The sequence below is a fragment of the Arvicola amphibius genome, chromosome 5, assembly GCF_903992535.2.
Source record: "Arvicola amphibius chromosome 5, mArvAmp1.2, whole genome shotgun sequence".
NCBI lineage: Eukaryota > Metazoa > Chordata > Mammalia > Rodentia > Cricetidae > Arvicola > Arvicola amphibius.
The window spans coordinates 135,568,798-135,584,130 of NC_052051.1; the positions used below are offsets into that span (position 1 = coordinate 135,568,798).

General features: G+C 51.8%; 1 protein-coding gene across 2 annotated transcripts in view; it reads left to right on the top strand.

Annotated features, from left to right (window-relative positions):
• Pdgfrb (platelet derived growth factor receptor beta) overlaps positions 1–12,794 on the top strand; it is a 38,649-nt gene extending 25,855 nt beyond the window's left edge. For both annotated transcript variants that reach the window (XM_038331614.2, XM_038331615.2), the window contains exons 11-23: positions 288–382; positions 1,298–1,430; positions 1,884–1,988; positions 2,300–2,410; positions 3,884–4,043; positions 5,452–5,612; positions 6,349–6,467; positions 6,690–6,812; positions 7,480–7,591; positions 8,133–8,232; positions 9,231–9,336; positions 10,065–10,297; positions 10,955–12,794. In XM_038331614.2, coding sequence (XP_038187542.1) covers positions 288–382; positions 1,298–1,430; positions 1,884–1,988; positions 2,300–2,410; positions 3,884–4,043; positions 5,452–5,612; positions 6,349–6,467; positions 6,690–6,812; positions 7,480–7,591; positions 8,133–8,232; positions 9,231–9,336; positions 10,065–10,297; positions 10,955–11,114 — 1,718 coding nt within the window. In that variant the 3' untranslated portion in view covers positions 11,115–12,794. The remainder of the gene's footprint in view (positions 1–287; positions 383–1,297; positions 1,431–1,883; positions 1,989–2,299; positions 2,411–3,883; positions 4,044–5,451; positions 5,613–6,348; positions 6,468–6,689; positions 6,813–7,479; positions 7,592–8,132; positions 8,233–9,230; positions 9,337–10,064; positions 10,298–10,954) is intronic.
• The last annotated feature ends 2,539 nt before the right edge of the window (positions 12,795–15,333 follow it).

The following is a 15,333-nucleotide window of genomic DNA, read 5'->3' on the forward strand; positions in this document are numbered from 1 at the left end:
AGGGTGCCTAATGATGATCAGGAGCCAGAAGAGGGTTTTTGTAGCCTAGCGGGATGATGCAGAGGCCAGCCTGAGCCCGGCCATGATCAGAGAAGGGGGATCATTGAGGGGCACTGGGGTTTGCAGGTAAGGCCAGAGCGAGGGTCCTAAGGCTAGCTATCTAGAGAGCAGTAAGGGCTTCTGTGCTAGGCAGAGCAAGTCCAGTGGGTCTGTGATGCCCACGGCGTGATGGGGGGAGCAACTGCCAGCCGCTGTTTGCTTATGGCTACTCTGGTCTCTGTCTTCAGCCCTGCCTTTCAAAGTGGTGGTGATCTCAGCCATCCTGGCCTTGGTGGTCCTCACCGTCATCTCGCTCATCATCCTCATCATGCTGTGGCAGAAGGTAAGCGCCTCTAGCCTGTGGGTGCAAAGTAGTACCCCTATTTCCTCATGGTATGCCCTGAATGTCACACAATCTGCCACATATGAAGGACCTAATATGGAGCTCAGCCGACGCAGAGCAGCACTGGGTCCCCATCTCCCTTTTTCCCCAGTGGGCTGTGCTGACCCCGGGCCTGCTGCAAGTGGTCCAGGACTGACTTCGGACCGCTGCTCTTTCCTCTGCCTAGGTCTTTCCTGTTCAATCCAGTCGCAGGACAAATGGCACTTTGTGGGTGGAGTACCCTGGCCCCATGATTCTTCCAGCTCTTACCCATGAGTCACTAGAATGCAATCTGACCCCATGAATCTAAAGTTGCAATGCTCTGTTCTGACATTTTCCCGTTCTGTAGCCCCAAACGCTTACAATTCCTGAATTGGGACTTTCGTGCCCTTCATCCTGCCATTATAAGATTCCAATCCTGTGACTCCAGCATCTAAGATTTCCACATTTAAAGACTGCATCCTTTTGAGATCCCACGGAGACAGACCCGACATGGGGAGGGGCCCCTACATTTGACATCTGTCCTGTTATGCCCTTTCCATCTGAGGAGTAACTGGGTCTCAGGGAGAAGCTGATAAAGCAGTTCTAGTGAGTGAGGCCACCTGTCAGCGTCCTCAGCGACCTGTCCTGAGGCAGCGTCCTCAGGGTGTCTCAGCCACACTTTCCACCTTCTGGGGCCCCTTAGTGCCAGTTGCTTCTGAACTCATGGAGACCTTGGTTTTGCTGGTCACTCGCTGTATCTCTTTAAATATGTTCTTGCCCTCTCTTGGTCTCAGAGTCTCCTGTCCCATCTGCCATCTAAGGGCTAGACCTGATAGACTCAAGGCCAAAGACGCCCTCTGACCAACCAGCTCATCTGTTGGTCTTGTCCTGCAGAAACCACGCTATGAGATCCGATGGAAGGTGATTGAGTCTGTGAGCTCTGACGGCCACGAATACATCTACGTGGACCCTGTACAGTTGCCTTATGACTCCACCTGGGAGCTGCCACGGGACCAGCTCGTGCTCGGTCAGTCCTAAGAAGTTTTCGGTGGCAACAGGGACCCTGAGATCTGCTCCCCGCATGGTTGCTACTAGCTGAGGCTCAGAGCTGATATCTTGTCTTCTCTGGCTCTCAGCATCCTCTCTATATGGTGAAGACAAGATGATCCCTGATAGCACGGAAGCCCTAGGAACCTGAGATTGATATGGGGCCCCTCCAGGCTAAAGAGGAAGTACCAGAGATAGGCTGGGGAGTCTGAGGAGGGTGCAGGAGAGCTGTGATTTCCTGAGGAGGCAAGGGCTCTAGGGGAGGCAGACAGCAGGCAGGATCTAGAGGAGACCCAAAGGATAGGAAGCATCCTGAGAGGGAGCACAATGAGGTGGTTGGAAGGATGACCTAAGAGAATAGTCCCCTGTTCTGAGTGGGAAGATGAGGTAAGGATCCTAGTTCCCAGGAGCTGAGAGTTTCTTTCCATTCTAGGACGCACGCTAGGCTCTGGGGCCTTTGGACAAGTGGTGGAGGCCACGGCTCATGGTCTGAGCCATTCACACGCCACCATGAAAGTGGCTGTCAAGATGCTGAAATGTGAGTCTTGAAACGTGAGCCAGCCCACCCCTTCCTCACACCTAGGGTCGCACTCTGCCTTACCCTTCCCTGTACATTTGGTTTCTTCTGAGGGGCCGTGGTCCTGAATTTGTGGACAGAAAGGCTCCTCACTGTGTCCTCTTTGGATTCATCTTTCTTCTCTCCCCTCCATCCACCTTCTTCCTGTTCCAGTGAGGTCCTCACCACCCTGAGACACTAGTCCTACATCAGAGTGGGACAGAGGAGGCCCTGGTGGGGGCCTCTACACTGCCTCAGCGGCCCACGCAGACTGAGTCCCTTTCCCCCCTCAGCTACAGCCCGAAGCAGTGAGAAGCAAGCCCTCATGTCAGAGCTGAAGATCATGAGTCACCTCGGACCCCACCTGAATGTGGTCAACCTGCTGGGAGCCTGTACCAAAGGAGGTACTCAAGCCCCGCCCCGGGGGACTCTGAGGCTCCTCTCTTTCCTGTTCTCACTCAGTCGACCACCAACAGGACGCTCTCGCGGGAGTGTCCACACACCTGCTGCCCAGCACAGCAATTGGTTACCCATTGGGCTGCTGACATAGTGATAATGGTGACATTGCTTTACTTTTACTTCACTATTCCAGATGAGTTCAGTTTTTGTTTGTTTTTAAAAATATTTATTTATTATTTATTATGCATACAGAGTTCTGCTGTCATGTATGCTTACAGGACAAATAAAGGCACTAGATCTCATTATATTTGGCTGTGAGCCACCATGCGGTTGCTGGAAATTGAACCCAGGATCTCTGGAAAAGCAGCCAACGCTCTTAACCACTGAGCCGTCTCTCCAGCCCCTGGGTTTGGTTTTAGAAACTCAGAATCATAATACCTTCAGGGCAGAGAGGTTCTTCGGGTCACTAGTTCCAGCAGCTTCCAAACCCAAGACTCTCCAGACATTATTTTCTTCAGATTCTTAAGTTTTATGTGAGTGCATGTTTGCCTGTATGTCTGTGCACTATGTGTGTGCCTGGTGCCTGAGGCGGCCAGTAGAGGGCATCAGATCCTCTGGAATTGGAGTTACAGACAGTTGTGAGCCATCACGTAGGTGCGGGGTATGGAACCAGGGTCCTCTATGAGAGCTCTTAACAAGGCTCCTAACTACTGACCATCTCTCCAACCTCCATTTTTGTATTTTCGCAATATATTTTGGAAACCATGAGAAAATAACAGCTTCTACAGCTTGGAGACAGCAGAGCCCATCAGCGGGCTAACCAGGAGCTGGCTTTTGTTCACATGGGTGTTGAAAGTCACTCTGGCCAACTGTGTTTACTTGAGGGTTTGGTTACCCTTGGGCTGTGGACATAGTAATAATAGTGAAGTTGCTGCCATTCGCAGCTGCCTGTTGTGAGATCTGGGATTTTCCTCCCTATTGTGTAATCGGTCTAAATACAGAAGTACATTGCACACAGACCGTTGTCCGTGCCTGTACTGGACATATTTCAAAAGTGTCTTCATCTTTTGGGTGGCTATAAGTGTGTTGAACTTAAGTGTAACTGGTAAATAGTGCTGACAGAGACATTTACCTACTTCATGTAGCTCAGAATCCAAGAGTCTGAAAAGAGCAGCAGCAACTGATATCCTAGGCTTGTCCCGTGCCGAGCCCTCAAAGACATCATCTCAGGGGTCTTCATGTCAACCCCAAGGGTGGGTGTTGTTAGCCCCTGGCTAAATGGGCAAAAGAAGGCCCTGGGAGAGTAATAGCTTACAGTCACAGAGGGCAGAGAGAGGATCCAGGTTTGCAAGGTGCCAGCCCTCTTTGCCATCTTGCCGTCTGTGTCCCCACACCCAAAACTTTTGATTGGCCTTGTGGCCATTCTGGGAAGAATGAGGCCTCTCCCAGAGTCCATCCCTGAGCCTGTCTTTCTGCAGGGCCCATCTACCTCATCACCGAATACTGCCGCTACGGTGACCTGGTGGACTACCTGCACCGCAACAAACACACCTTCTTGCAGCGCCATTCCAACAAGCCACGCCCACCCAGTGCTGAGCTCTACAGCAATGCCCTGCCAGTGGGGCTCTCCCCACCCAGGTATGAGGGAGGCAGCACCGAGTGAGTACCTGCCAAGCATATAGGCACTCGTGTTCAAAAGCCCAAAGATGAGGGTGTGAGCGTTGGGGCAGAGTCACTTCCCAGAGACAAGGTCGTAACCAGGCAGACGATGGTGATGGGAGGGAGAGAGGGATCAGCTGTTATTCCGTGTCATCTCAGTGAGGCAGGCTCCATTCTAAACCTTCTGAGGATGTGACTCCTTGAACCCACATGCCATTCTCGTGTCATGGGTGTCCTTTTTTCTTTCCTTAGGGACATAGGGGCAGAGGCAGTGATTATCTGAGAGCCAGACTCTAAGATGCTATATACTAGGCTCTGGGCCTTAGCTTCCTACCTTCCACAAGCCAGCCTTCCCAGTTCCCCACAGGCAACTCAGCTCTTTTTTTCTGATTATTTCATAAAGAACATTTCTTATTTTGTTTTACATTTGTTTGTTTATTAATTTATTTATTTTTATTTTATTGGTGTTTTGCCTGTATGTATGTCTGTGTGAGGGTGTTGGATTCTAGAATTACAGATAGCTGTGGGCCACCATGTGGGTGCTGGGAATTGAACCTGGGTCCTCTGGAAGAGCAGTCAGTGCTCTTAACCACTGAGCCATATTTTCAGCCCCGCTTACTTTGTTTTGTTGTTGTTGTTGTTTGTTAATTAAAAAAACAAAGAGAATAACTTTGCAAAAGTGTACTCAAGGATATGAAAATGCACCTCGTCCTAACACTGTGACGTGTTCCTGCACATGCGTGTTTGGTTCCACTATTCCCTGGGGAACTGAGGCTGTACCCGAGGGGTCCAGGTGAGGCCTCGTTGCCACCCTAAACTATGCACCTCGCCGCTCTGTAGGCGTGGACAGGTACTGGAAAGGCCCAGAAAGGAACCACTCTGCAGACCCATGTATGACCGTTTTCCTGGCTGCTGTAATCACTCCTGTGTGTGAACTCTGAGCACACATGAAACTGAAATTTGAAATTTATGCCCTGGCAATGCTGAAGCATGCATGGGCAGCCCGTATATGGCGGTTCTGTTGGACTTGTCCATATTGGATTTCATGATCTTAAGTTGATGATGACGACTAACCAGGTCTCTTCCTCAAGAGGGCGCCAGATGTGGTTGTGCGCCACCATGTGGCTGCTGGGAATTGAACTCAGGACCTCTGGAACACTGAGTCTCATATCATCCCTGCAGCCCAGGGTCCAGCTCAGGGCCACACAGATTAGTTGAAAGGGTTGATTCAGTCATGTGTATTGTGGCAGACCATAGGACAGTGGGTACAGTGGCTGAGGAGATCTATAGATGACAAGGCCGCGTGGGCTCAGGCTGAGCAAGGGCCAGGAGCAGAAGGGAAGAGAAATCTGTAGCTTTTCCTGACTCCATCCTCTCTCACCTACAGCCACTTGTCCCTGACTGGGGAGAGCGATGGTGGCTACATGGACATGAGCAAGGATGAATCTGTAGACTACGTGCCTATGCTGGACATGAAAGGAGACATCAAATATGCAGACATTGAGCCCTCCAACTACATGGGTCCGTATGACAACTATGTCCCATCTGGTAAGTGGATGTGGTGCTGTCACACATGTGCAGGCTCATCCCATGTACACAGTGATGCTTTCCTTTCAAAGTCCCTCATGTACTCAGTCTTGTGGCAACCCTGGAAGGCAGATAGCTCATTTCATACCTGTGGAAACTGAGGCCAGCTGCCTGTCCACTGCTGCTATGCAGTGGAGCCCTGACTCGAGTCCTGTAACTGGTTCCAGAAGCATGCACACTTCTGGCAAGAAGGGGAGAGGGAGCCTGGTGAAGGTGGCCTTCTAGGGCCTGGAGGAAGACAGATGTGCTCTGGGTTGGCCACATGATCATCTAATATCCTGAGAAACAGGCAGGCAAGCCTTAGCTGTTGGTTTCAGGACTAGGGCTTTCCTTGCCAGTGAGGACAGTGAAAGCAGAAGAGGTTTAGGTTAGACACTTAAGAACTCATTCTCAACGGGCTGTGGTGGCGCACACCTTTAATCCCGGCACTCGGGAGGCAGAAGCAGGCGGATCTCTGTGAGTTTGAGGCCAGCCTGGTCTACAAGAGCGAGTTCCAGGACAGGCTTCAAAGCTACAGTGAAACCCTTTCTCAAAAAAAACAAAACCAAACAAACAAACAACAAACAAAAACAAAACTCATACTTAGAAAATCAGTAGCCATTTGTATTGAACTCTCAGCCACCTACAAGCCTAAAGATAGGAGTCTTCTAGGCCTGTGGCATACACAAAGTAACCCATAATCCTCTGTGCTCTCTAGCCCCTGAAAGGACCTATCGGGCCACCTTGATCAATGAGTCTCCAGTGCTTAGTTACACAGACCTCGTGGGCTTCAGCTACCAGGTGGCCAATGGCATGGAGTTCTTGGCATCTAAGAACGTAAGCGTGGTCCTAATAAAGAAGGCAGAATTATGGGGAGAGGGGTCATCTAGCCAACTAGACTCTCCCACATTTATGGGTGAGATAGCTCCCAGCCCTCTGGTGGGCAGGACATTGAGAAACCTCACACCCGGGCAGGCACGAATTTTTCCTAAATCTCTGTCCCAGAGGATCTTCTCCACAGTTTCCCCTTAGCCTCAGCTCCCCTTTTCCCTGACCCAGTGTGTCCATCGAGACCTGGCGGCCAGGAATGTGCTCATCTGTGAGGGCAAGCTGGTCAAGATCTGCGACTTTGGCCTGGCTCGAGACATCATGCGGGACTCAAACTACATCTCCAAAGGCAGCGTGAGTGCCTTCATCATCCATGGGGTTGTCCCCAGGTGCCTCTCACCCTAGGCATGGTAGTCTCCTGATTCATGTGGCCTCAGCTCAGTATGGGGACCACTGGTAGCTTATCCTACCAGCAGAGATGTCAATGCTGCCTAGCTATGAGCAGGTACAAGACAAGGAGCCTAGCTTTGTGCATAGTGGAGAGAGACTGCAAGAGGGTCATGACCACTTGTCATAACAGGGGCCAAGGAACCAGCTACAGTGGGCTTGGAGTAAATGGGAAAGGGGTATAGACAACCCTGTTTTAGGAGATGTAAGGTAGAGGAGCAGAGGAAGGAGCCCAGAAGATGTGGTAAGGTAGGTTAAGTCTTGAAGCCCAGGGGTAGAAAGGCTGCAGACCCCAGAGACCAAAGAGAACTCCTGGCCATGACCATGGCTGCTCACTTCTATGCACAACACACCCTAAGGGCTTCCCCCAGGAACACGGGCTGCCATGTCTTTAGCTAGTGAGTTAGGAAACAGCTTCGCAGCATTCTGGCTAGGAATGTGCTTAGAGCCGTGGAGTGGAGTGAGATGGAATTGGTGTGGGAGATGCTGGGCCTCCTCCTTCCCAGGTGAGGTGGGGCTAAGAGACTGGCCACGAGGACCCTCCATGCACTCAGTACCCGCCTTGCCCTTGCAGACCTTCCTGCCTCTAAAGTGGATGGCCCCAGAGAGCATCTTCAACAGCCTCTACACCACGCTGAGTGATGTGTGGTCTTTCGGGATCCTGCTATGGGAGATCTTCACACTGGGTGAGCCGCTTCTTCCCCTGGCCCCAAGCTAGACACCAGAGTAGCTACCCTCCTGCTCCTACCTCCTTCCTGACTGCCCCTCAGGCCGGAAGCAGGGGACTGTGGGACAGACACTGGAACATGAGCAGGGATTCAGGAGCAAGGCCAAGTTGTGCCTCTCTTTCCCTTGCATGGCTTTGGCAAGTTCTTTGCCTACTCTGGGTCTCTATCTTCCCATCCAAGCATCAAAGGAGTCAGACATATCAAAAGGCATGCTTGAAGCCAGCTACAATGGTGTACATCTGTAATCCCAATACTTGGAAGTCAAGAAGATGGAACGTTTCAGGCCAGCTTGGGCTACACAGAGACTCCATCTTTGACAAACAAAACAAGCACAGACGCAGACCCTGCTTGGGTATCCTTGCTTCTCTAGTTTCATCTCTGTCTCCAATGCCAAGGGCATTACGCTCTCATATACGCCAGGACAGTGTGCCTGAGAGGACACCCTGCCACTTCCCACATGCTGAGACACTAATGTCCCTGTCTCTCTGTTCCATGACAGGTGGCACCCCTTATCCAGAGCTGCCTATGAATGACCAGTTCTACAATGCCATCAAGAGGGGCTACCGCATGGCCCAGCCCGCTCATGCCTCTGATGAGATGTGAGTGGAACCTTGTGCACTTGGGAGGAATCTGAGGGTGCAGAGGGTGTGCATCTCCAGCTCAGAGGCTAGACAAATCCTGTTAGAACTGGATCAAGCTGTTCAAAATGACGCCATCAGAAAGTTCCGCCCCAGTCCAGGTCTCCAGTTTCTCAGGGCTGGTTTCAAATTCAAGCCTGTCCTGTTCATGTGGCTGCCGTTAGTACTGCCCCAACATCTTAGTGCTTGCATTGCTCCAGCAAAAGACCCAAAGCTGACAATTTTTTTTTTAATTTAAAGATTTATTTATTTATTTATTATGTATACAGTATTCTCAGTACTCTGTCTGCAGGCCAGAAGAGGGCACCAGATCTCATTACAGATGGTCGTGAGCCACCATGTGGTTGCTGGGAATTGAACTCAGGACCTTTGGAAGAGCAGGCGGTGCTCTTAACCAGTGAGCCATCTCTCCAGCCCCTGACAATTTTTTTTTAAAAAAAATTTTTTTAAGTGTATGAGTGTTTTGCCTGCATGCCTGTGTGTGCATCAAATCCATGTCTGATGCCCTCGGAGATCAGAAGACAACGGGGTCAGATACTCTGGGACTGGAGTTATAGATGGCTGTGAGCCAGCATGTGGGTGCTAGGAATCGAACCCAACTACTCTGTAAGAGCAACAAGTGCTCTTAACCATTGAGCCATATCTCCAACCCGACCCAGAGGTGAACTTTAAGGGCTCAGTTTGGTCACATGCCATCAGATCCAGGCCTGAGCTGGGAAGATGAAAATCCCTATTAGCCAAATTCGGGTCATGTGCTCACCGTGGCTTCTTGGACAACACAGAATCACATGGGTGAGGGAAGCCGGGAAGACTTCCCAAGGGATCGGTGAGAAGCAATGACGGTGTTAACAATGATGTGGCTCCTTCCCAGCATCCTCTGCCTTCACCTTTGCTCTGAACCCTACTGCATGGCCCTGCCTCTAAGGCAGAGACTCTGACCCTCTCTCTGCCTCCCCCAGCTATGAGATCATGCAGAAGTGCTGGGAAGAGAAGTTTGAGACTCGACCCCCCTTCTCCCAGCTGGTGCTGCTCCTGGAGAGGCTGCTGGGCGAGGGTTATAAAAAGGTATGGAGACAAGGCGGGATGGGAGACAGAGTCCTGCTCCCAACCCTGTGCGCTGGGCTTGGGGTGATGTGCTGGTATTTGGGAGGAAATATTCTTCACACACACACAGGGCCTCAGTTTCCTTGCTGGTACTAGAGAGAGTCATGCCAGAGCCAGGAATTTATTTTAGTAGAACCAAGATGTGGAAGCCGATGAATTTGACCCAGGGAGGTGCAGTCGGTTGATAACCCTGTCAAACCTGTGCACCATGACAATCCTGGGGCTCCTCCCTAGGCTCTCCTGAGCCCTCGCACCAACCACTTAAACCTTGTCCCAGGTTTATATGAGACCAGTGGAGCGGGTCTGTCCTGACCTTGGCTTCTTACTTCTTCCCATCTGGGGGTGGTTTTGGGGAGATCAAGGCAGAATGGACTCACCACTATTTCATAGCAAGGGATGCTGACCCCCACCCTCAACAGACGGCTATGGGAGACCACAACAGGATAAGAGTCCCTATCAATTACTCTGAAGTGGGGTAGGAGCAAGGGTCATTGTGCTGCCTGACTACCTGCCCTCCCTAGGGGACTCTGAGCATGTGCCTTGTCTTGGGATACCAGGCAGGAAGGCAGCTCACCAGTGTGGCTTTGAGCAGAACTCCTTTCTCTGTTTACTAGCTGAGGGTGAGGGTCTCTAGGACGTTGCTTATCTCACACCCAGTTTTTTGCTTTCCTCCCTGTCCTGTGGAGCAGAAGTACCAGCAGGTGGATGAGGAGTTTCTGAGAAGCGACCACCCAGCCATCCTGAGGTCTCAAGCCCGCTTGCCAGGGTTCCACAGCCTCCGATCTCCCCTGGACACCAGCTCTGTCCTCTATACCGCTGTGCAGCCCAACGAGGGTGACAATGACTACATCATCCCCTTGCCTGACCCCAAGCCTGATGCTGCTGATGAGGGCCTCCTGGAAGGTTCCCCTAGCCTTGCCAGGTAGCCACCCTAACCCTTTGTTCCCAGACACTCATGCATCCGGATAGCGCGCGCGCGTGCGTGTGTGTGTGTGTGTGTGTGTGTGTGTGTGTGTGTGTGTATACACGGAGCATGTTGTAGGAGATGGAGGTGCTGCAAATTCAGCTTAGAATTCAGACAGCGGAAGAGATCCGAGGTCTGCCTTGGGTTGTGGCGAGTCCATTGTGGGGTGGGCTCTAGGGGAGCCTCATTGCTTCCTAGACTGATGTCAAGCTGGTGTGGGGACTCCCCAAATCGGGATTCAGCCCATGGAGGAGTGGAAGGAGACATGCTGGTTTTCATTTCTAGCCTGTCTATATGAAATGCGGACAGGCCTCGCCTCTGTGAGCGTCTGTTTCTCCATAGGAACTCGCAGTACATGTAGGCCTTAGCAGTCCCTGAAGGCAGGTGGGGATGAGAAAGAAACTTGAGAGCTTGGTGGTCCTGCTCTCCTAGTTCTAGCTTCTGGATTCCATCACTGTGTATTGGGGAACGATGATATAAACTCTCAAAGCTGTGCCGCCTGGTGGTGCAGGCCTCTCAGTGTGGAAAGTCAATAAACAGAAAGCTCTTAGACAACACTGCTAGTATCTTCCTTGGCTCTCACCAGCTCCATTCTGACTTGTTTCTTTCCTCCAGCTCCACCTTGAACGAAGTCAACACTTCCTCGACCATTTCCTGCGACAGTCCCCTGGAGCTCCAAGAAGAGCCACAGGCAGAGCCCGAGGCAGATCCAGAGCAGCCACAGGGTTCGGGCTGCCAGGAGCCCCTGGCTGAAGCAGAGGACAGCTTCCTGTAGGAATCGGACCCACCCCACCCTGTCTGAAACTCCCATATGCCTCCCAGCACCCAACCCTCCTGGCCTGGCCACCAAGCTGTTGCACTGCCACCAGCTGCTTGAAGAATGCCCCTGGTGTGCGACAAACAAGGTCCAGGGACAAATTTAGCTTAGGAGGCAAGAGAACCGTGGGGATTGAGCCTCTGCCTCTGGAAGGCCATGAGACTCTGAGCCAGGGCTCCTCCAAGGGATTCAGTTTCCCCAGACGTAAGAGAAAGAATTGGACTTGGGTCTCAGACAGGTATGGAGCCTGGGTTCCTGGAGAGAGTGCTGGCTGTAAGGCGGTGTGCTCATCATTTCCTCCTGTGTAGCCAGCTGGATCACTCCACTCTGAACTTCACAAGAACTGGGCAAGAACCTGGTGCCTGGCTCCAGGTCAAACAGAGGCCAGCCTCGGTCAAGGTCCTGCCCTGGTGCCAGTCTTAGGTTTCCTAGGCCCAAGCTGGTCTGGGGCCAGCCATGCTTAATGAACATGGTTAGGGGTGAAGGCAGAGCTGAGTACAGGATGCTCTGGCCTGCATCCCTCAGGGCACAGCTGGCCACAAGAAGTACCCATGCCTTTCGTCCTCCTCAGTCCTGGAGCGTGTCCCCCCTCACTCTCAGCCGACCTGCCTACCAGAGTCTGCAGGCCCTCTAGTCCATGCCTGGGATGTGCCTCACTGAAGCGAGCTGTATCTCCTTGAAGTGTGCTTCAGTGGGAGCCCTGACTCTGCACCGGACTTGCAGTGAGACCTTGGAGGGTGCCTTGTTCTCTCTGGGTACCAGTTTTTTTCCCCTTTGGAAAAATGAACAAGTTGGACTCGTTGACTCCGAGTGCCCAGTCAATACTATAATTCCAGAGTGTCCCAGGGATTGGCACTTATCCAGGCAAAGTGGGGTCAAGTCCCTAAGCCACCTCTCTGGGAGTCAGCTGAACTCTGGAGAGACTCCAGAAACACACCACGTCTGGGGATTCAGGAACTGAGCCTCTTCTTCAGGTCCCCAAGTGCAACTGCCCAGGCCTTGACTTGGCCTAAGAGTCAGCGTCCTAGGAAAACCCCCTACAGCTGTCCTGAGGACACAGAAGGACCACGAGACCCTACTTATGCCATGGTAAACTCTGGAGTCAGCAAGAGTGGCAGAGAAGGCAAGCCAGGTCACCTCAGGCCACTGTCACCAGGAGAGTGGACAGACGTGATGGAGAGCGAGTGAGGACAGAGGGGGCTTGAGATGGGCATGAGAAGCAGACGCTATGGGGGCTGCCATCTCAACTGGCAGCTGTCCCAGGCCTCGGGCAGCACCACACGGGAATGTTTCCGTCACTGGCTTCTCACTAACCCTGAACCAATGGACACTGGAGGATCCTGGGGAGTGAGGGGTAGGATGGAACAGTGTAGCGGAAATCAGCCCTTCTGGGGGCCCTCCACCATGCTGGGTTGCTGGCTCGCAGCTCCCTGCCCGGAGCAGCAGAGGTTGCTGGAGAATGGAGAACATTGCTCACAACGGTACCAAAGATGTAATCACCTAGGTTTACAAGTACTTGTAGGACTCACAATAACCCACATTTAGACACCAGAAGTGCTATTTTATATGCTGTTAAGTTTTCCTATCTGTACTTTTTTTTAAAGGAAAAAAATGTAATATTAAACTTGGTGCTTCTCACTGAGAGACTGTTCTCTTGGGTTTGGGTCTATGTGTCCAGGATTGGGGAGACAGTTTGTTCCAGACAGGTCCGTCCCTTTGGCTCCGACTCACAGTTACCTTTTTTAAAAAGCAAGTTTCATTTCCTCCCATCCTGGGAAGTGGTTGGGTGACCACCTAGGCCTTGTGCTTGGGTTTCCAGGTGTGAAGTGAGGCTTTTCTGACTGTGGTATCTGGAAGGAGAGTGTGGGCTTACAGCCCAAGCCCCTCCACCCTGCCTGCCTTACCATGTGCTCTGGCTTTGGCCACTAAGCTGAGTCACCCTCCCTGTCCCACTTCTTGCTGCCCACAGCCAGATTTGAGCTGGGGTAGCTTATGGAGAGGTGCCTACCAGAGTCCGAATCCTAGGTTCTTGAGATTCGTCACTGGAACCCAGGTAGGAGCAGCTCAGACCTAATACTCAGGAGGGCCAGAGAGCAAGAGAAAGAAAGGAAGGATTAGGGTAGGGGAGAGAGGAAGAGCTGAGGGGCAGTGTGGTGGAGTGGGGCCGCAGGAGGGGAAGAACCACGCTGGCTGAGGATGGAGGGGTGCAGACCCAGGTGGTTTCAGCATCCCAGAGATTATGGGGTCCGCATGAGATAAGCAACCTGGTTCCCGCTGGGTCCCAGCTTTAGGTTACTCTGCTGCTCGCAGCCTACAGCACACTGGCCAGTGGAACACTGACAGCAGCTCAGGACAAGAGGCATTAGAGCTTCTGGGACAGGTGATGGGGAAAGGGTTCCAACTCAGGCTGGGGTTCCCAGACCCTCCCACCTCAGCTGTTTGGCGGGGTCACTTGAGATAGGAGCAAGTTTCGGCCTGAGGCCTGTCATCCCTTGTTGTCTGTCTTTGGGCCTTCCCTGACTCTGTGTGAACTGAGGGGAGGGTATCTCTGGATTTTGGAGCTTCAGGCCATGGCTCCCAGGGTGAGTAAGAGTCGACTTATGCTATGCGGATAGCCCTGACTCACAGACAGCTGCTGGCTCAGAGGCAGCTGAGACACAGCAGGGGAAACCACCTGACAAGAGAACCTAGCTACACACTGCTACCCCTCTCAGGACTCCTAGCTTTAGAGGACACCCCCAAGGCGGTGACACCCTTCTCCCCTGGCTGTGGTAGGCATGGAATAAAGCAATATCCCAATCTGCCTTGCAAAAAAGCAAAACTCACATTTCAGACAAGACTCTCTGTGTCTGAGATGCCCTTACCCTGGTCTTGGAAGTCAGGAGCCCCAGCCACCCACATCAGACTGCTTCTTAAGGACTGGAGGTGTACGACACCCCTCAGACCTTAGTTTCTCCACAGTGTGTGGGACTGTCAAGGTCACCGAGAGTGAAGCACGCTAGAGCCTTGGCTGCCATTCACCCAACAGCTGGTATGCCAAGGCTGGTTAACTGTAGCTTGTACGTTATCTTCTCGCCCCCATCTCAGTCCCACAGACACCGTACTTAGTCCAAGTGAGACGAGAATCCCAAAAGACTTTCCCGGTGTGGTTGCTGTGCCAGACTGACAAGAAACTGTGATCTGGTTGCCTTCCACCTCAACTTAGGTGGGTAAGGAAACAGATATCTGATAACTGGGGACCCAATTCTTATCTCCTGACTCCAGTTCTTTCTGGATCTGTGTGTCCCCTAAAAGAATGAGTCAAAAGTGCTGCATAGAAGGTGTGGGGGGAGAGGTAAGAGATCTGTAGTGCCACCAGCTAAACACAGCTTGAGGAGTGCCCATCAGAGCCCCAGGGGCCTCTACACAGAAGGGATTCTTGACTTCCAGAGAGCAACAGGGTTTCAGGACAAGTCAAAACGCAACAAAATCAGAGTGCATTGTCTAGGTAAAAGGGCAGAACCTTGAAGAGTCATGTGAGCGCCAGAAGAACACACACAAAGGCTCCAGCAGTAGCTGTGTAAGCTCAGATTTACACTGAGCTCTTTGAGTTACACCGTTTAAGGCAGGTAACCCATAACTGAGGCGAGGGGGAAGAAAAGTGTGTTGTTCTCGTCACATCTTTACTGGAAACGTCTTTATGGTAACGAGTGGAATCACAGGGTGGCTCATGAAGTTATTTCCTCAGGCATCCACTCCAGGAAGAACTCCAGCTAAGACAAAGACTTAAATCCACCTATTTCCGCCTCTACTGGGATTAAAGGCAGGTACCACAACGCCGACTTTTTTTTTCTTTAAGTTTAAAAAAAAAAAGATTTATGTATACGGGGTATGGCCGTCTTTCGCATGCAATACCTACAGAGACCAGAAGATGGCATCAGAAGCCCCTTCCCCCTTCAATAACTGGAGTAATGGACCATCTTGAGCTGTTCTGTGGATACTGGGAAAAAGTAGAAATTCTCTCTCTCTCTCTCTCTCTCTCTCTCTCTCTCTCTCTCTCTCTCTCTCTCTCTCTCTCTCACCCCCTCTCTCTCATATATACACATACATATATATGTACACACACACACACACACACACACACACACATTGCCTCATCCTTGCAAGGCTCCCAGGAGTGACCTGACTGGGGAGGCAA